The sequence below is a fragment of the Sorex araneus genome, chromosome 3, assembly GCF_027595985.1.
Source record: "Sorex araneus isolate mSorAra2 chromosome 3, mSorAra2.pri, whole genome shotgun sequence".
Taxonomy (NCBI): Eukaryota; Metazoa; Chordata; class Mammalia; order Eulipotyphla; family Soricidae; genus Sorex; species Sorex araneus.
The window spans coordinates 49449241-49470002 of NC_073304.1; the positions used below are offsets into that span (position 1 = coordinate 49449241).

Below are 20762 nucleotides of genomic sequence, written 5' to 3' on the forward strand. Positions count from 1 at the left end.
CAGGGATGATACAGGATGCCAGGAATTGAACACAGATCGGCTGCATGCAAGCAAGCACTCTACCTGCTGGTCCTTATTTGTCATTTTTTTAATCAAAGTGATAAATTCCAAGGTTAAAAGGCATATAGTGCTAAAACATTTTAAAATAAATGAATAACTGTTCACTGTCTCATGCCTCCACACTGTTTTTCTTGTTTCTCCAATGTCCTCTTCTTCAGATTTTTGTTTTGCTTTTGAATGACACATGATAGCACTTAAGAGGCGAGGGGCTAGGGACCATGTTGTCCCCAGGATCATGCAAAGTATATACTCCAGCTCTTTGAGTCATCATGTCGACATCTTTTGATGATGTTTTACATCTTTTAGTCTTCTGAGTTATTGTTTTGGGTGCTGCATATACTGATTTCCTTTACAGGATATGAGGATTCCACACTTTACCTCACGTACCTAGCATGTAAGATGAGCGTTATTCGTTTCAGAGTCAAGTAGCCTATACACTGATTATGCTTCCTTCTAGCAATGCACCAGGGCCTGGTTTGGTGCTAGAACAGGTGATGTGGTGTTTCTTGGGCCTAGCAGTACTCTCGGGTCACCAGGGCTATACCCTGGTATCTGGGGACCATGTCATGCTTAAGATAGAACTAAGGTTCTCTTGCGTGCAAGGCATGAAAGAGAACTAGCTGCTTGTTTTCTGAAGTTAATAGTAGTATATTAATGCCTAGGTTTCTGCTTTCAGTTAGTTTTTGTTGTTTTTGCTTTTTGTTGGGAATTTAACCCAGGGTCTCACACATTTGAGGCCAAGTACTTGGGATATAACGTTGGGCTATATCCCAAGCCCCTTTGTTAGTTTGTTTTAACATCTATCATTCGGTCTTCCCATATCCTTTCACAATAGTGTTCTGTGAGGTCAGATAAATCAGAGAAACTGTTTTTAAGAAAACTACTTCCTGGTGCCCTTTTGCCCTCCTGCCCCAGTTCGTGTTGTTTGTTTTCATTGGTTCTGACCTAGCTTTCATCCTGGAACTTAAATCATTATGCAAAATACTTCCCTTTACCTTTCTCCAATGTTGAATACATTTTCTTTCAGTTGTGGAGTGGGGTAAGGGTTTTTTTTTTTTAATGTCTTGTCTTCTTTCTTTATATACTTTGATAGGAGAGCACATCCTTCAATAACTGCCTAAGCAGTAATATGTCGGAAAGAGAGCTTAACTTCTTGAATTTCTAAAAATGTAGTTATACTTGTAATTAATAGACTGAGTATAGATTTTAAATCAGTTTTACTCAGAATCTTAAAACCTTTCTCCAAGAAGACTGTCTTCTAATTCTGTTTGCCTCAGCAGTACACATTTTATTAGGCCAGAGAGCTAGCTCAATGGGCTGAGCACGCTTTGCATGCAGGAGGCCAGGCTTTGATTTCCAGCACCGCATGGTCACCTGCACACCGCTGAGTCAGCTAGCAGAGTAGAGCGGGTCAGGTAGCCCTTGATCACCATCAGGTATAGCCCCCAAACAAGGGCAAGGTGAAGTTCATTATCAATTGATAGTGAACCATTCATAACTTATTCAGACAGAATTATGGAATTGAACAAAATAGACAAAAATTCCTCTGTAAGGGCTCTTCATTCTGGTCTTTTTTTTTTTAACTAGCGTATACTATAGTAAACAGTATCTCATAAGTACATTTAATAAAATAGAATTTATTTATTAACAGATATACAGCTCTGCTCCACTGAGGGTTTAAGTTAGCAGGGCAATTTTTGATACTCAAAATGTGACCTTCATCTCTCATCTTAAGCAACTACTTTAGTTGCTGCTGTTTTTTACCCAGGATGATGGAAGACAAGGATACTTTGTTTTTTTGTGAATTTTTTTGAAGGCTAACAATTGCACACGTATCATTCCCCTTTCATTCCATTGGCCAAAGGAAGTTTTATTGGTTAACTCAAAAGGAGTATTTCTAGGATAGATAGGTCTTTGCCTACTCCTCTACTTATATGCCAACATACATACTGTTTCTATTATTGGTACATGAAGCCAACAATAGTGCCTGAAATGACTGCAAAACAGGATAATATCTTTTAATAGGGAATAATGTTTGACATCTTGGATGTCCCATAAGCAGTTCACACTTACTGTGTTTAAAATTGAACTCATTGGGGTTGGAGAAAAGGCTTTGCATGTGGAAGACCCTGGGTCAGTCACCGCTGGGAATGACTTTCCAAGAACCAAGCCTGGAATGATTAAAAAAAAATTTTTTTTTTCAAATTTATTTTTCAATTAGATTTTCTGTGCCCAATTTCAGTGCAGTAACAAATAATACATAGTCTGCCTTGGTCACTGTGCCACCGGACATGTTTTTTGTTTACATTTGCTTTGGAGCCACACCTGGCAGTGCTCAGGGCTTGCTCCTACCTTTTCTCTCAAGGATCACTCCTGATGGTTTTGGGAACCACATGTGGTATCAGGATTCAAACCAGGGTCGAGCATGTGCAAGGCAAGCTCCTTAATCCCTGGACTATCTCTCTGGCCCCAAGACATGTTTTTAAATCATGAATGAAAAAATGAAACAATATATGCATAACATGTTTGGGGGTAATCTCTGTTATAGTTTATTATTTTATAAATTCTCTTTATATAGTTATATCACAAGTCCATTATCCATTAGAGATTTGTAAAGAGAAAGATACAACCCTACATAATGGTCTCCTAATGTGGTTTTATTACCTGTACAAAATGTATCTAGTGCCATCCTCTTTGAAATGTATGGCCTCTAATTATGGTTGATCTGGAAGTTACTGCAGTTTATGCTGCTGTGTTTGTTTTCTGTTTTAGATCTTAAGAACACTTTTCAGATAGCAGAATCTTATTATTAATCTTAAATAGTATGCTTTTATTTAACTTTAGAATTAACATTTGCCATATGGCAGGCTTTGTGTTAGGTGATAGAAAAACCTAAAAGTAAATATAAACTGCTCTCAGAAGAAAGCTTAGAGATTAATGAAAAGTATAACTTACACACTGAGCTATAGTACAGTCTGACAGACACCATAGCAGAGATAATCACAAGTTGAAATCAAGTTTTGTCTTATGAGTGTACTGGGAATTGTGCTTAAATTAGTCTTTTTCTCCCTCAGAGTCTTTCTTCAGCTCCTGTGGTAGTTTACATAAACTAAGCGAAGAGCCACTGATCCCTCCACCTCTTCCTCCTCGAAAAAAGTTTGATCATGATGCTTCAAATTCCAAGGTAATCACCAGTACTTAGAATTGCCTCAACTAATTCCATTTTTTTTTCAACTTATTGAAAGTTTTATTCTTAAAATAGTGCTTAGGAGGCTGGAGCAATAGCACAGCAGGGAGGGCATTTGCCTTGCACGTAGCTAACCTGGGTTTGATTCCCAGCATCCCAGCGTCCCATATGGTCCCCTGACCACCGCCAGGAGTATTTCCTGAGTGCATAAGCCAGGAGTAACCCCTATGCATCGCCAGGTGTGACCCAAAAAGCAAAAAAAAAGAAAAAAGTGCTTATTTTTGTCATTGGGTCACTCCTTAACAGTGCTCAGGTGGACCGTATAGGATGTTGGGAATTGAACAGAGGTTGGCCGTACGCAAGTAAAGTGCCCTGCCCACTGTACTACCTCTCCAGCCTCTAGTGCTTGTTTTGAAAAGAGTCTGTCTATTATAATTTGTCCACCTTTTATAGCTTTAAACATGTTGAGGTTCTATTTGAAAATCACAATTTAATCCTCAACCCTCTCCTTTTTTTTTCAAAGCTAAACATCTAACCAGGGCATCCCAAACTTTAGGGTATATCAGAATTCCAGAGAGGGGCAGAGAGATAGTACAGAGAGTAAAGCAGTGCCTTGCACTTAGCCAGCCAGGTTCAATCTCCCACATTTGGTCCCCCCGCCCACCTCCAGCCTCACCAGGAAAGATCCCTAAGCACAGAACTAGGAGTAAACCTTGAGCACAGCTGGCTCTACCTCATCTCCGACCACTCCTCCATGCCTTCCCCAAAAAACCCACCAGAATTACCTAGAACACTTGTTCAAACCAGATTTCCAAACTTTCTGATTCAGTTGGTCTGAATTGTTCCAAAGAACCTGTATTTCTGACTGATTTTCCACTCTTACTAAGCTTCACTGGGAACAGTAGAACTACATGGCCCTAGGACCAAACATTAATTCCTCTTAGTACCATATTTTTTCATATCTACAAAGCTGTACATTCTTTTCACTCATTTGCCTTTTATAACTTACATTCATTCCCAAAATATACATACAAAGCATGATAATAATCTAAGACTTTGAGATTTCACTTTATTTTTTATTATTATTTTTTGATATGTATACACAGGCTGGAGCCATAGCACAGCAGGTAGGGTATTTGCCTTGCACTGGCCGACCTGGGTTCGATTGCTCTGCCCCTCTCGGAGAGCCTGGCAAGCTACCCGTGGTGTATCCGATATACCAAAAACAGTAACAAGTCTCACATGGAGACGTTACTGGCGCCCGCTCAAGCAAATCGATGAGCAACAGGATGACAGTCACAGTGATATGTATACACATATGTATGTATTTTTCAGGGATGTTTATTGAGACACTGATTTACAAAACTGTTCATAGTAGAGTTGTTTTAAACATACAACATTCCCGTACCCATCTCCCCACCAATGATGTCCCCTGCCCTCCACCAGATCCCCAGTTCCATCCCACTCTCCAGCCTACCTCCTTGGCAGGCATGTAATAAATTTATTTCATATAACCTGGTCTGATGAAACTTAAATGGCAAATAGAATTATCAGAAAATAAATCAGTAAAAGTCAATTTGTGATGATCATTTACTGTATGTTTTTAATCTTAATCTAGTAAAGGACACGCACTATTAGTGAGTGCCATACTCAATACCACATGATAGGAAGTTTCTCCTATCCTATTTAAAGAAACTCTTTTAATGCTTCTTCCTAAACTGGTTTCAAGGCTATGAATTCCCTAAGCTGTTGGTTTTCCTTAGAACTCTATATAGTTGCTTCCAATCTTTACGATAATCTAGCTGGCTAAAGTATTCTTGGTGAGGTGTTCATTTCATTGACGTTTTGTACTATATTCTTTCATATTCTTCTGTTTTATAGGATCTCTTTAGATAGATTTCACTTTAAATACCTTATGTAGAAATATTAAAATGAGTCTTGAATGAAATTGGGAATAATTTACTCATAAATTTGGTTACTAAACTTTATTAACTGGGCCAGAGAGATAGCGCAGGGCACTTGCCTTGCATGAGACCAGCCCTGGTTCAGCCCCCACATATGGTCTGTTCACCCATTCATCCCCTGCTTAGCACTTGCAAGAAGTAGCCCCCTGAGCACAGCTGAGTGTGAACCCCAAGTCTCTCCACATTGAAAAATAAAAGAACTGAAGAGATACTAGAATGAGTAGAGTGTTTGTGTTGGCATGCAGCTGGCTTGGGTTTCATCTCTGGCACCACATATGGTCTCCAAGTACTGCCCATGAGTGATTCCTGAGCATAGCCAGAAGTAGACTTCGTGCACTGAGGGGATTGGCCCCCAAAAGACAGTAACTAAAAAATAAATATAACCTGATTAACTTGTTTTGATTTTCTGGATCTGATTTGACACATTTTCAGTGTTCTAAAAACTTTTTCGTATAAAATTTTCAAGAGAATAGAGGTATAAGTTTGTTTGTTTTTTTTTTAAGGGAAACATAAAACCTGATGATGATCCCCCTGCTATTCCACCAAGACAACCTCCTCCTCCGAAGGTGAAACCCAGAGTTCCTGCTCCAACAGGTGCATTTGATGGGCCTCTGCATAGTCCACCACCACCACCACCAAGAGATCCTCTTCCTGATACTCCTCCTCCAGTTCCCCTTCGGCCTCCAGAACACTTTATAAACTGTCCATTTAATCTTCAGCCACCTCCACTGGGACATCTGCACAGAGATCCAGACTGGTTCAGAGACGTTAGTACATGTCCCAATTCGCCAAACACTCCTCCTAGCACACCCTCTCCAAGGGTACCACGTCGATGCTATGTGCTGAGTTCTAGTCACAATAATCTTGCTCATCCTCAAGCTCCCCCTGTTCCACCAAGGCAGAATTCAAGCCCTCATCTACCAAAACTGCCACCAAAGACTTACAAACGGGAGCTTTCGCACCCCCCCTTGTACAGACTGCCTTTATTAGAAAATGCAGAAACTCCTCAATGACCTTAGCCATACTTAGTCATTGACACTGGAATGGTATTTGTAAAGGTTTTTTTTTTTAATTTATTCAAAAAAGGCATAGTATTTTAGTACTTTTTACAAATAATGCTCTTATAAAAATGCTACTGATCTTATAAGCTTTTAAAAATTTTTTAAAAAGTAAAATTACAAAAGTCTTTCACCATTATCCTCAGGTGATCAGTAGCATTGCCTTGTCTTGGATCCTCAGTGCTGCCAAAAAGGCCAGTATAAAGAATTTATATTTGCACTGTAGACTCTGGTAAAATATGGTTTTAAATGATGTTGATTGCACTGAAAGGGGATAGCGCATTTGTGGATTTTTTTCGAATTTGAGTTACAGATGCCTTTTTAAGGCAATGAATTTACACAAATATAGGGAGTGTATGGTGTTAAGTGATTTTTAAAACTTCTTTATCCATCTTCTAAGTTTTACTTCTAGTTTTTACAATTTAGGAGAATTGTGAATTACACCCACTGTTCTTAAAACTTTTTAACGCCATGTCTTAAATACCAGAATTTGCTGCTGAAATCAAAAATAGAATGAAAATATCAAAGTGCACTGTTATTTTGTCAAAATGTAAACAATGACTTTCGAGCCCTATCATAGAAGAAATTAAGATATGTGTCTCATTCAGATGTGCCTTTTTTGGGTTTTTTTTTTTTTTTGGCAGACTATGATGTCTTTAGCTAATGAGTTGCCTATTGTTTTGGAAAACAAAGTTAATATGCCATGTATGTACAGTTTGTTTATATTGTATATTTAAAGATTATGCTAATAACCTATATAAATTTAAGTGACTCGAGGCCTATAATACAGACTGCTACTTCACTAATTCATAAATTCTGAAGAAAAGTCTCATGGCAGAGGATCAACTACCTGGCCTTCAAAATCTAGTTATTTTCTCTCTAAATCTCATGTTAACTAAAATTTCAGAATCTTTTTATAGATTGGTAATATTTAAACCAGCAAATACTTAAAGCTTTATAACTTTTTAATCAGAGAAGTGAGTAAAACTTTTATTTGCCATTTGTACTCCAAAGTGATGAAAAACGTGTTTTCTTGACTATGTGGTAGCAGCAGTTGTTAAGTAGCCAAAAAGCCACATTGTTTATTTACTGGTCTGTGGCCTTTTACTGTGCTTTGTATCAGAGTTCTTAACAAGATTAATAAATCACCCCAGTCTTAATTTTTAAAGGATATTTAACATACGTGTTTTTATTATATGGAACAGCGGGGAGGAAGATTGTTAATTCTGTATGGGGTATTAGAATTCTTAATATACTGTGCAGTTTTGGAGCTGGAGAAATATTACAGTGGTTATTGCAGCCAACCCAGGTTGGATCTTCTGCATCCTGTGTGTTCCCCAAGCACCACCAGGAGTAATTCCTGAGTGCAGAGCCAGGAGTAACACCTGAGCATTACTCAGTCTGGCTTCAGAGCAAAGCAAACAAAAATCACGCAATTTAAGTATTATAATCCCGATCAATTTAAGCAGTGACGTTTTAAAGGGATAACCTGTCTTCGCTGATAAAAACCCTGAAAGATTCCAGTAACCATTTTATGCATTCCGATGAGAAATGTGGAGCATGCTGGAGTACTGTTGTTTACAACTGTAGCCATCCATCCTTGCTGGGATCCCTGCAGTTTACCCTGGAAGGGCCATCCGCCACAGTGTGAAAAATACTATCCTTGTCTGGAACAGTGATGTTCAGACTGCCCGTTTATTCAGTTTGTGACTTAGGGTTTTGATATACATACCACCACCACTAAGGGGTCCAAGTAACCAGGCTCACTTAAGCCTGGTACTTCTAGACCCGCCCCATCATTTCCGTTACCCCCCCCCCCCACACACACACACACACACACCCTCCTTAGTAAACGCGCCAGTTTCTTAAAGGAGAAAGAAAACGCCTGCCGGCTCCCGCTCCAGGCGGGGAAGCTTCGCGCATGCGCCGTGGTGCAGACTCGGCCACTAGGTGGGGCCTCAGAGCCCTGCGCGTGACGTGACGTCTCCGGGCGCCCCGCATCCACTTACCCGGCGGCGGCGCAGCGATGGCGGCTCCTCCGGAATCCTCAGTGGACGACCCACTGGGGAGTTTTGTGCGAGTTCTGGAGAAGCGAGATGGCACCGTGTTACGGCTGCAGCAGTATGGCTCCGGCGGCGTGGGTTGCGTGGTGTGGGACGCTGCCATCGTCCTTTGTAAATACCTGGAGACGCCGGCGTTTTCCGGCCCGGGTCGGGACCACACGTTGAGCCGGCGGTCGGTGCTGGAGCTGGGCTCGGGCACGGGCGCGGTGGGGCTCATGGCCGCTACCCTCGGGTAAGAGCCGGCTGGAAGGCCCGCGCTTTGCCGGGCGGGCAGGTGACCGTTCCTGGCTTGCCGCCCGCCGGCCGAGACCTCACTCACCTTATTTTGTAGGGCAGATGTGGTAGTCACCGATCTTGAGGAACTGCAGGACTTGCTGAAGGTGAACATCAATATGAACAAGCATCTTGTTACTGGTTCTGTTCAAGCCAAGGTACTGAAATGGTTTGTATGGCTCTTCAGCTTGTTTTCAGATATTTGTAGTTTGCTTTAAATTGCACCTCTCTTAAAGCATGATTAATACTAATGGGACTTCCGGGTCTAGTTTCTAAAACAAACGTTTCAAATGATTCAAGCAACAGTTAAAATATCTGGTTGACATTTTTAAGGGGGGAAGAAATAGAAGACTTTCCTTCTCCACCAAACTACATACTAATGGCCGACTGCATATACTATGAGGAGGTAAGCAAGTAAATGAATTCTCTTCCTTAAAAGATATTTCATATTTCAAAGATCTTAAAGCACATTTTTCTTTATGCTTTACTTACTACTTGTGAATGCAGGATATTTAGCTCAGAGTTGAGACAGTAAAAAAAGATACATGTCACCAGCTAGTACATATATTACACTTGTATATAACATACAGGCCTTTGAAACGGATTAACAGAAATGTTATTTGCATTTTGCATTTTGTTAGATGCTTCGGTGAAATTTTAATATTGAATCTGTTCTGAAAAGCTAAGTATTTTTTGTTTTTTTTTTTTAGTTTTCTAGTTAATGGTTCACTGTGACATTGAGAATTAAGTTGAATTGTAAACAATTCATTGTTTTGTGTTGTGGCAAAATTAGACTCATAGAATTTCTTATTTCTTTTATTTATCTTATTTCATTTATTTCTATAGCATTGTGGACATCACCCATTTTTAAAATTATGAGTATCAAGTCAGAGTATGTTTAGTTAGGATATTTGATTATGTAGACAGTGTTAACTGTTTAAATCCAAGTTAAATAAACTTTTTAGATTTAGGTTAATTCATTTTTTTCCTGGGAAGAACAAAATGAAGTCACTTGAAAAAGTTGTTTTTTTGGAAATAAATAGGTAGAATAAATAGGTAGTGGGTTCATTAAAAGAAGTCTAACAATCGTTACAAAGTTGAAATTATAGAAACTTTATTGGAGCATATAATTACCCCGTCCAATTCCCCAATCACAGTTTATAGTGAAAATAGAAACTGTAAAGTTATAAACAAAAAGTATATTCCTTTTTTGGACAGTCTTTGGAACCATTGTTGAAAACCCTAAAAGATCTCAGCGGAATTGATACTTGCATTATATGTTGTTATGAACAGCGAACAATGGGGAAAAATCCAGAAATTGAGAAAAAATATTTTGAGGTAAGGTATTCTATTGGATCTTTCTTGGTGGTGATAAGCCTTCGGTGATGCTGTGTGTGGCTGTCCAAATACATTTTAGAAATTTTCAAATGGAATACACTCTTGGACCTATGGAGAGGACCCTCCATTCTACTAAGTAAATTTGGGTCAACCAAAAAAAAATTTTTTTTTTTAAAAGACCACCTGGCCTCTTTATTTATTTTTGCTTTTTGGGTCACACCCAGCGTTGCACAGGGTTACTCCTGGCTCATGCACTCAGGAATTACTCCTGGCAGATGCTCAGGGGACCCTATGGGATGCTGAGAATTGAACCCGGGTCAGCTGTGTGCAAGGCAAATGCCCTACCTGCTATGCTATCACTCCAGCCTCACACCCAAAATTTTTTATGGGCAAAATCCATCGCATTTTTAACAGACTCAAATATATCTATACAGTCCTGCAGTTTTAATCACAGATTTAATGAGAAAGCTAACATGATTACCTCGTATATTTGCAAAAATGGTTTATTGTCATGTTTTTCTTGAATATGAATTTAATGAACTTTAAAACTGTAATTTAGGGGTGAAAGCAATAGTCAGCATGTTTGCCTTGCACATGGCCAAGCAGAGTTTGATCCTCGGCATCCCATTTGGTCTCCCAAGCACCTCTGAGTGTAGAGCCAGGAGTAACCTCTGAGCACCACTGGGTGTGGCTCAAAAACCAAAACCAACAAACCAAAAAAAACCTATTTAATTTAAAAACTCAATTTAATAATTTAAAGTGTATATTAACAATAATTAACAGGGCTAGAGCTCTAGTTCAATGGATCTAGTACAGTGTATTGGTCATTTGCCTTGCACACGGCCTACCCAAGATTGATATGTGGACATGTCAAACCACATATAGTCCTCTAAGCCCACCAGGAGTGATCCCTGAGTATAGAGTGAGGAGTAAGCCCTGAGCATTACTAGGTGTGGCCTTTCCCCAACCCCTCCCTCACCAAAAGAATAATTTGTTGAATTAAAATGTATGTAGGGGCCAGAGCGATAGCATAGCGGGTAGGGCATTTGCCTTGCACACGGCCGACCCGGGTTCGATCCCCGGCATCCCATATGGTCCCCCAAGCACCGCCAGGAGTAATTTCTGAGTGCAAAGCCAGGAATAACCCCCGAGCATCGCTGGGTGTGACCCAAAAAGCAAAAAAAAAATAAATAAAAATAAAATAAAATATATGTAAAATGAACATATAAAGTGCTCGTTACATAATTTGTTACACTCCTGGTATAAAGATCAAAACATTTTTTTGATTCAGAAAGCTCAAACATGTCCCCATTCCAGTAAGTACTGCTCCAGAGGCCACCGGTAACTCTTACTTCAGTCCCAAGAAGGACAGTTCCTAGTATTATTGTTTGACTTATGACATTGGGGATCAAACTCAGAGCCTCATCCATGCAAGGCAAGTGCTCTACCACTGAGCTGCATCCCCGTCCTCCACTTCATCTCTGAATTTGAAGTTTATCTTTCTTAAATCTATAGCTCCTTCAACTAGACTTTGACTTTGAAAAAATTCCTTTGGAAAAACATGATGAAGAATATCGAAGTGAAGACATTCATATATTACACATCAGAAAGAAAAAATCGGTAAATACATTCCTGACTCTATAGTAAATATAATACTGTTCCCTGAATAGATTTCCTTAGACATTGTCTGAGCTTATATATGTTAATGCATGGAAACAGCACTAACTCACTGTTTTCTTTTTTCTTTTTTTTTTTTTTTGTAATTAACTTTCTCTGGTCCAGAATCGTAGTATAGTGGGTAGGGTACTTGCGTTGCACGCTGCCAACCTGCGTTTGGTCTCCAGCATCCCATGTTCACCAGAACCCACCAGAAGTGACTCCTGAGTGCAGAGCCAGGAGTAACCCCTGAGCATCACCAGTTGTGACCCCAAAATAAAAAAATTAAATTAATGCTTACTCTTTTTTTTTTAATTTAATTTTTTTTTTTATTGAGTCACCACGTGGAAAGTTACAAAGTTTTCAGGTTTAAATCTCAGTTATACAATGCTCGAATACCCATCCCTTCACCAGTGCTCATATTCCACCACCAAGAATCCCAGTATAGCTCCACCCCGCCCCCCCCACCCCTAACCCCCCCACGCCCCTAGCTCCCCCACCCTAAGCCCCCCCCCCCGACTGTGTAACTAATAAATTTCACTTTACTTTCACTTTGATTGCATACAATATTTCAACAAAACTCACTATTATTATTTGGAGAGTCTCTCCCCTAAAGTCAGACCTGCTGAAAAGGAAGCATTAGATAATTTGTTTTCCATTGCTGAGGATGAAGAGGTATGAGGTCGAGTGACCACACTTAGCGGCCTCTCAGTTTTGGGTTTCTGTAATTTAGTATTTTAGTAACTAAGTCCAGAGAGATATCTGCCAGAAGTTGCATCGTTGCCAACTTGTACTTCTCAGTTACATTATATTCCACATATGAGTGCAATCTTTCTATGTCTGTCTCTTTCTTTCTGACTCATTTCACTCAACATGATACTTTCCATGTTGATCCATTTATATGCAAATTTCATGACTTCATGTTTTCTGACAGCTACATAGTATTCCATTGTGTAGATGTACCAGAGTTTCTTTAACCAGTCATCTGTTTTGGGGCACTCTGGTTTTTTCCAGATTCTGGCTATTGTAAACAGTGCTGCAATGAACATAGAAATACATATGCCATCTCTACTATACCGTTTTGCCTCTCCGGGATATATTCCCAGGAGTGGTATTGCCGGGTCAAATGGAAGCTCAATTTCTAATTTTTTGAGAATCGTCCATATTGTTTTCCAAAAGGGCTGAACCAGTCGGCATTCCCACCAGCAGTGAAGAAGAGTCCCTTTCTCCCCGCATCCACGCCAACACCGGTTGCTCTTGTTTTTTGGGATGTGGGCCAGTCTCTGTGGTGTGAGATGATATCTCATGGTTGTTTTGATCTGATTAATGCTTACTCTTAGATCACTCAGTTCTATCTGGCCTATGGTTCCATAAAGTGCTGTAAAGATCCTTTTTAGTTGTAAGTTACATAACTTGAGCATTATTTCTGACAAGTAATTTACAAGTTTTTAATATCTCCAACAGGATTTTTCAAGTTGTTTGTTTTGTTTTGGAGCAGTGCTTAGGACTTACTCCTGGTTCTTTGCTCAGGAATGCTCTTGGCAATGCTCTGGGGACGATATGGGTGCTGGGGATCAATCTTGGGTCAGCCACTTGAGTCAGCCATATACTAGGCAAATGCCCTCTCTCTCCAGCCCCTCCGGCAGGATTTTTAAATGCCTGTTCAGACCTTTGTGAATTTTCTCCGGTCATTCAAATATATTTTTTAATATGGAATGCTCAGAACTTGTGTGTCATCCTATGACCCATTCTAATCTTCTCTGTATTGTTCCAATTTTAGTATCAGTGCTGCCAAAGTGAGCACCCATTCAGATATTTTTAATAAAGTAAAATGCCAAGTAGATCTATGTAATAAAGAAAAACAAATAGGATTTATATATGTTTCATTTTTTGGTATGGATTTTTTTTACATGTTAAGCAATAAAATGTATACATCCTGTATAAAATGTACATTTATAATGCTAAAAGTTGAGGCTGTAGACAGGAAGAATTTTGTCACGTCCATTTTTGTGTCAGCACCTTTTGTATGTGTGACTGATATAAAGCAGGAATGATGCATTTTATTAAGGTTTCTAATTTAAACCCCATGTGTTGTTTTTCTCTTTGATTAAATTTTTTTTTTCTTTTTGGGTCACACCTGGTGATGCACAGGGGTTACTCCTGGCTTTGCACTCAGGAATTACTCTTGGCAGTGCTCAGGAGACATGAGATGTTGGGAATAGAACCCAGGTTGGCCGCATGTGAGGCAAACGCCCTACCCACTCTGCTATCAGCCCCATATTCATGTTTTTTGGTTGAGTTCCCCACCCCACTTCTACATCCCCTCTCCCCCCACCCCCATTTTGGGACCACACCTGCCTTGTTCATGATCAGCTCTGGTCCCATGTAGTTTCGTTTTTTTATCACAGTAGTTTTTCTCATATCCCTTATTTTGCTTTCTGTGGTTTTTATTACCCGTGATCAGCCATGGTCTGAAAATAGTACATTCAATAAGATATTTTGAGAGAGACCACATTCACATAACCTTGTGATGCACAGAATTGTTTGTTGTGGTTCCTTTTAATTGATTTTAGGAATATATAGGTTATGTTCTATCATAGGAATGTTTGTCTTGTCCAAGGTTTCAAGCATCCACTTGGGAATTAGAAAGTTTGCTCCATGCTAGGGCTGTATGTGAATTCTAGCCAAAGGCGGATGATGTTTTGGTAGCAAGACTAAGTATTGACTTCAAAGAGATGTGTTGGGATTAGTAATTCAGATCAACTAATTTTTAAAACTAGAAATGTTGGGGGCCTGAGATATATGTAGTATGACAGGTAAGGCATTTGCATGCCACCGTCCTGAGTTTGATCCCCTGTAAGATTCCCCACGTCTGCCAGAAGTGAGCCCTGAGTGCAACTGGGTGTGTGTGGCCCAGAGACAAAAAATAAAACTAGAAAAATATTTGAAGGCATAAAAACTAAATACATAAAAAAAAATTTTAGTATTGGGGCTGGAGCTGTAGCACAACAGGTAGGGCCTTGCACACGGCTGACCCGGGTTCAATTCCCAGCATCTCATATGGTCCCCCGAACACTGCCAGGAGTAATTCCTGAGTATGTGAGCCAAAAGTAACCCCTGTGCATTGCCGGGTGTGACCCTCCCCCCCAAAAAAAGAAAAAAATCTTTAAGTATAAAGGTTTTTTGGAAAGTGACTTTTCTTATTGATAAAATTGACATTCTGTGCAGTTTACCATTTTTAAGTTTATAGTTAATTGGTTTTTATTGTATTTGGGGAACTGTACAACTATCACCACCTTTTATTTATTGTGTGGTTCTGGACATCACACCCAAACCTTCATGCCTGTGCTTTGACACTGAGTCACATTCCCAACACCCCAGTTTTAAATATTAAACATTTTTATCACCCGCAAATGAAATTCCATAAGCCTCAGCAATCACTTTCTACTTTTTCCCTTTTTAACTCCTGCCATCTTTACCAGCCACTCTCTATGAATACTCCTGTCTGAATTGTTCATGTAAATGGAATCACACCCTGACTAGTTCTAACAACTTTCACTTAGCAGTGTTTCAAGGTTTAGAGCATGCATCAGCATTTCACTCTTTTTTATAGATGTATCTTTGTGTGGGTACGTCATACTTTTTCATCACCTCATGGACATTTTGGTTGATTCTTTCAGATTATAATGAATATTGCACTATTTTAGTAATAATTTTTGTGTGTAATGTTTTCAGGCCTCATTGATATCTGCCTTGAGTGAAATTGCTCAGTCATGAGAACTCTGTTTAGCTTTTAGAGAAATTACCAAACTCTGTCAAAACTACTATACTATTTTACATTCCTACCAGCAATAGCTAAACACTCCAGTTTCTTCATTTTCTCACTAATACCTTCATTCAACTCTTTATAGACATTGCTATGATTTGTTATCTCTTTGTGGCTTCCCTAATGAATGATGTCGAGTATCTTTTTTGTTTCCCTATTGGCCATTGTATATATTTATATAAATACTTGTCTTTTTTTTAAATCTGATTATTTGTCTTTTTATAGTTGAGTCATAAGGATTCTTTTTATATATTCTGGATATTAAACCTTTACTAGATAAGTGACTTGTAAGACTTTCTCCTGTTCTTTGGTTTCTCTTTTCATTTTATTAATAGTATGTCCTTTAAATTCGAACATATTTTTGTTGTAGCATAGTATATCTGTTTGTGGAGTTTTTTTCAGGAATGGGGATGGCATGGATCAGGGTAGTCAGCCGACCTTATACTATCAGGGATTAAAGGATCTAATTAAGGGTTCCTGGGAGCAAAGCTTGCTCTCAAACCCATTGTGCTAGCTCCCTCGCCCTGTATCTTTTCTCCTATGCTTGTAGTACTTTCAGTATTTGCAAAGACCCATCTCTAAACATTATGCATGGTTGGTAGTTTGAATTGCATTTAGCCATTAAAATCATATTACCCAAATATAAAGGGTCAGAGAGTGGAAGGGTTGAAGCACTTGCTTTGCATACAGGCAACCCATGTTCAGTCCCTGGTGCTGTGTGTATGGTCCCCTGAGCACCAAGAACGACCTCTGGGAATAGCCCTTAAACATTGCTGGGAACAGTCAAAATACCCTCCTCCCAATATGTATCCAATAAATCACTGCACTGTCACTGTCATCCCATTGTCCGTCGATTTGCTTGAGCGAGCGCCAGTAATGTCTTCATTCGTCCCTGTTGCATGCTAGTGTAGCCCAATGGCATATTGGGGGTTCTTTCAGGGTTAGGGGAATGAGGACCGTCATTGTTACTGTTTTTGGCATCTCGAGTATGCCACGGGTAGCTTGCCAGGCTCTGCTGTGGTGTCCAGTAAATATACTTAACAATTAGTTTCCTGTTTTTTTGTTTGTTTTTATATAGAAGTTTCCATCATGAGGTCTTGACCAACTTACCCAAGCCTCTAACAACCTGGGTTAGCGAAAGATGTGAATGGAGCATGTGCACATAGCATCAGCATGGGAAGATTGTGTTCACAGACTTTTCCAGCATGACATAGAGTTCCATGTATAGACAACAACCACCATGGTCTGTCTGCAGTATGACAAATGACTGCCTGCCTGCCAGTGGATCTGAAATACAACTTGTTTATAGATCAGCATCAAGTTCTGCTTAAAAGAAACATGTATCAGTCACTCCTCAAAAAAGATGATGAGGTTAGCTTAAAATCTGCTAAAAATAAACAGTGAAATAGCATGACAACTTGTAATATTTCAGGAAACAGGAGAAAAATTAGTCATACTTTCAAAGAGAAATATCTATTAGTATATATGGTATATAATGATGCCTAAATTCAAACCAGTACATTTTAGTCTTTAAGATAGATATATTTAACAGGAAATGTCAAGTTAATATATTAATGTGGTAGGATTTATCAGATATATATCTTAGTACTTTATTGCTGTTAAGATCATTCTGACATGTACTTTTACTTTAAAAACTGAAAATGTTTTGTGTACCTAAACTGACAAAAGTTTTAATTTTCCACCATACATGTCTATGTAAGTAAATTACATTGTAGTGAGTTAATAAGAAAGAAAGAAATCTGGATTGAAAGGGAGAAAAGGTACTTTTATAAGATGTTTTGTTTGAAAATGGTATGAGAAAAACAATTTCAGGCTCACATTTGTATAACTTAATGTACTTGTGTACGTCTTTTGAGAAAATCTGACTAAAAACACTGTAAGTTAGCTTGTTTACATGGAAAAGAAAGGTTTTTTAATAAGTATAAATGTTGTTCTATATATACTTGCCAAATTATTATGATTCTGTGTGGTCTGCTTTGTTAAATCATCTCACATTGACTGATCTGTCCAGGATTTCAGACAAAATTTCAAGAGTAATAGTAACTAGACAGAGTTCTGGTTTTTACAGACATTGGTGCTAGGTAGCAATTTTATGTGTTAAAATAAACATTGTTTTTGAGACCCTGTGACTCTGAATGCTATAATTAATATGGAAGAAAATGAGTTTCTAAAGCAGGCGATTGCTTTTCAGAAAGAGCAGAAGCAGCCCTCTTTAGAGAAATTTAGGCTCAAAGTCAAAAGTGCAGTTCTTGGCAGCCCAGGAGCTCAAAAAGACTGGATCTCATTTAGAGCCCCAAATTTGGTCCCCAGCACTACACAGTCTCCTGATCACCTGATCGTTGCTGGGGGGGGACCCGCTATGCACTGAGCTGGGAGTAGTCCCTGAGCATCTTCAGTAGTGACACCAAAGGAAGGAACAGGAAGAGCAGTTCCTTTGTCTATACCTCTAAAGTGTGTTTTGCTGTTCTTTTTCAAAATATTTCATTCCCCTGGGCATTCCACTAAACCTTTTAATCAGCGCAGTTAGTATGACCTAAATATATGATACTTGATTAGTTACAGATAGCATCAGCGATTATTAGTAAAGTCTAGACTGATAACCATGGAACTTGCAAGGTTGTTTCATGGCATTGTTGAAATTTGTAAAAATAAGTGACAGCTACAGTAATCCACCCAGATTCATCAGGACTCTATTCCACAGCTTCCCCCTTTTGCTGTACTTTCAATACACATTTCCTGTAGGTCTTCAGCTGGGCTTCAGTGGAAAGCCCAGCTTGGCCCTGCAGACTGCCCGGCTCCTTCATGTCAGTTTGCCACAGTCTTACCTGACACTCATGAGCATCATCCTCTTCCCTGTCCTTTATTCAACTTTTACTTACACCTCCTTGGTGAGTCACATACATTCATTGTCATCTGCTTCTAGTTAACCAAAGTTACTGATGTGAAATTAGGAATAGTTATCATTTCTGTCTTTAAGAAATTTTAAATGGGGGCCAGAGGGATAGTACAGCAAGTAAGGCACTTGCTGTGCCTGCAGCCAACCCCAGCTTGATCTCTAGCACCACTTGTGGTTCCCCCAAGCTCCTCCAGGAGTGATCCCTAAGCCCAGAGCCAGGAGTAAGCCCTGAGCACCGCTGGGTATGGCCCCCAAACAAAATTAAGGTACTTTCCCCTGCCCCCCTTCTCCCATGGCCAAAGCAGAATAGAGATCCAAGTCACCTTGTAAAATCAGAAAACCACTGGTCTTTAGGACAGCGAGCGTTATCAGGACTATTGAGGACTTCCAGTTTGTAGCATGTGCCCTGTTCATACATGCTCCTTAACACTCCAGCCTGAAGAGGCCTCTGGCAACATGCAGTGTTGGAAAAAGTTGGGATTTAAGTATCTGACCATGAGGGAGGGATTAAGAGGCTTCTGTACCCAGAAACCACAGGAGAGGAATTCTGAAGAAGTGATTTCAGATGCAGGGTGTCTCCAGAAAGAGAAAAATCATATTTTTCCCACCTGCTTGGATTTGTTTTTAGCCAACTGTTGGCACATCTGTTTTATTCCGAAGCATGGGGAGTGAAATTGGAGTATTAACCTGGGGGTGGACAGAGAGGTTTTGAAGATAGATCCTGCCAGCCTGAGAGTTGAAACATGAGTTGGGGACTCGGGGGGTTTCTGGCAGCCATGTGGGAAAGTTCTAAGGAAGGTGCAGTGGATGAGTAGGTGTGGGTCAGTACCAAGGACTAGCCAGAAAAAGACAACTGAAATCTTAAGGACTGCCAGTGCCAGAGGAAGAGGGTGGGCAAGGGCCACCGCCTCATGAAATCCCAAGCCAACAAGGGAATCTCCACAAACAGCTGTTTCTCCATCTAGGCTGCATATGAAATCACTTAGAAAATTTAAAGCAAACAAATAACACATTTAGACACATTCTATGTCTAACTAAGTCAGAGGCATGGGATTCTTGCTAATATTTAGCCCATGTTGAGAACCACTACAATAAGGAAACCTCTCTAGCATCTAATTCTCAAGAGGAAGATAACAAGGGGGGAAATGAGTATTATAAAGACAAACCACCCTATAGTTAGAATGACATATAATGCTAAGGGAGGGGAGATCTTTGACATGGAACCTTCTATGAAATGTTATTAAAATAGACTGAACTTAAGAAGCTAAGTAGGGGCCGGAGTATAGCACAGTGGGTAGAGCGTTTGCCTTGCACGCGGCTGACCTGGGTTCAATCCCTGGCATCCCATATGGTCTGCCCGTGCACCGCCAGAAGTAATTCCTGAGTACAGAGCCAGGAGTAACCCCTGGTCATCATTGGGTGTGACCCCCAAAAGTCAAATAAAAAAAAAAAAGCTAAGTATCTGAAGGTTTAGAAAATAATGGCCAAGAAAGTAAAGAAAGGAACTAAACAGCTGGGGGGAAATTAGAGATAGTATAGAACTTAAAGCACTTTGCGTACAGCTGGTGTGGGTTCACTCCCCTATATTACCTGCTGTCCCTTAGCACTGCCAGGAGCAATCCTTGAGCACCACTGGGTGTGGCCCAAAAACAAAACAGGGTTGTTACAGGTATAGCTTCAATTATTTGAATCTTCCCCATACATCAGCTATGACTTTAACATCTTTGAGGCTGCATGATGTTGAGTCTTCACCTGCTACAGTTCATAGGCAAGGGTCCTAACTTGAGAGTGAAGTTAGGTTACTTTTAGTTATTTTTAAGATGTATTAATAGGGCCAGGAAGATAGCTCAAATGGCCGAAGCATATGCTTTTGTTTGTGGGAGCCCCAGGTTTAACTTCTGGTACTGGATTATCCTCCAAACACCACACCAAGCTGGGAATAGCCCCAAGAACCATCAGCTGTGACCCCCAAATCAAGAAGTATTAACAATCAAGAATTTTATTGTTCATGGAGTTTCTTTCATTATACATCTTTGCAATTTTTTTTCTTAGCCCTTTTCTTTGAAACTTCCTCTGTAAATAATACCAGATAACAAAATTAACTCCATCTAGAGAGAATATATTCAATGAAGACTGATACAAGATGACTGTTATTCTAAAGGTTCCCTGTAGATGGCATTGCTTGACTTTTTAAACAGTTTATAAAGGAAGTTGTTCAAATAGAACATATTTTTGAATACTTGATGCTTTCAAAGGTGAACTAACTTAGACTTTAGAAGAATAAAATTGGAGCTGGAGAGATAGTACAGTTGGTAGTGCACGTGCCTTGCTTTTGCCCAACCAGGTTTGATGCCCAGCACTGCATATGGTCCCCCCAGCACCTCCAGGAGTGATGGCTGAGCACAGAGCCAGGTGTAAGC

The 20762-nt window shown here is 39.7% G+C and overlaps 2 protein-coding genes and 1 non-coding gene across 6 annotated transcripts in view; 2 read left to right on the forward strand and 1 right to left on the reverse strand.

Annotated features, from left to right (window-relative positions):
• SOS2 (SOS Ras/Rho guanine nucleotide exchange factor 2) overlaps window positions 1-7442 on the forward strand; it is a 114484-nt gene extending 107042 nt beyond the window's left edge. For all 3 annotated transcript variants that reach the window (XM_055130827.1, XM_055130828.1, XM_055130829.1), the window contains 2 exons: window positions 3135-3244; window positions 5715-7442. In XM_055130827.1, the coding sequence (XP_054986802.1) occupies window positions 3135-3244; window positions 5715-6224 (620 nt within the window). In that variant the 3' untranslated portion in view covers window positions 6225-7442. The remainder of the gene's footprint in view (window positions 1-3134; window positions 3245-5714) is intronic.
• Window positions 7443-8237: 795 nt separating this feature from the next.
• VCPKMT (valosin containing protein lysine methyltransferase) lies at window positions 8238-17575 on the forward strand. Of its 2 annotated transcripts, XM_004601719.2 has the most exons (6): window positions 8239-8564; window positions 8664-8774; window positions 8939-9011; window positions 9824-9943; window positions 11459-11563; window positions 16504-17575. In XM_004601719.2, exons 1-6 carry the CDS (start codon window positions 8296-8298, stop codon window positions 16516-16518), a joined length of 693 nt encoding a protein of 230 aa, XP_004601776.1. In that variant the 5' UTR covers window positions 8239-8295; the 3' UTR covers window positions 16519-17575. The 2 variants fall into 2 exon arrangements, with proteins under 2 accessions (XP_054987386.1, XP_004601776.1); XM_055131411.1 differs by lacking the exon at window positions 11459-11563 and having other exon boundaries at window positions 8238-8564.
• Window positions 13294-13403, reverse strand: LOC129403895 (U6 spliceosomal RNA). The gene has a single exon (XR_008629544.1). It is a non-coding gene; the product is annotated as a U6 spliceosomal RNA (small nuclear RNA).
• Window positions 17576-20762: the final 3187 nt, after the last annotated feature.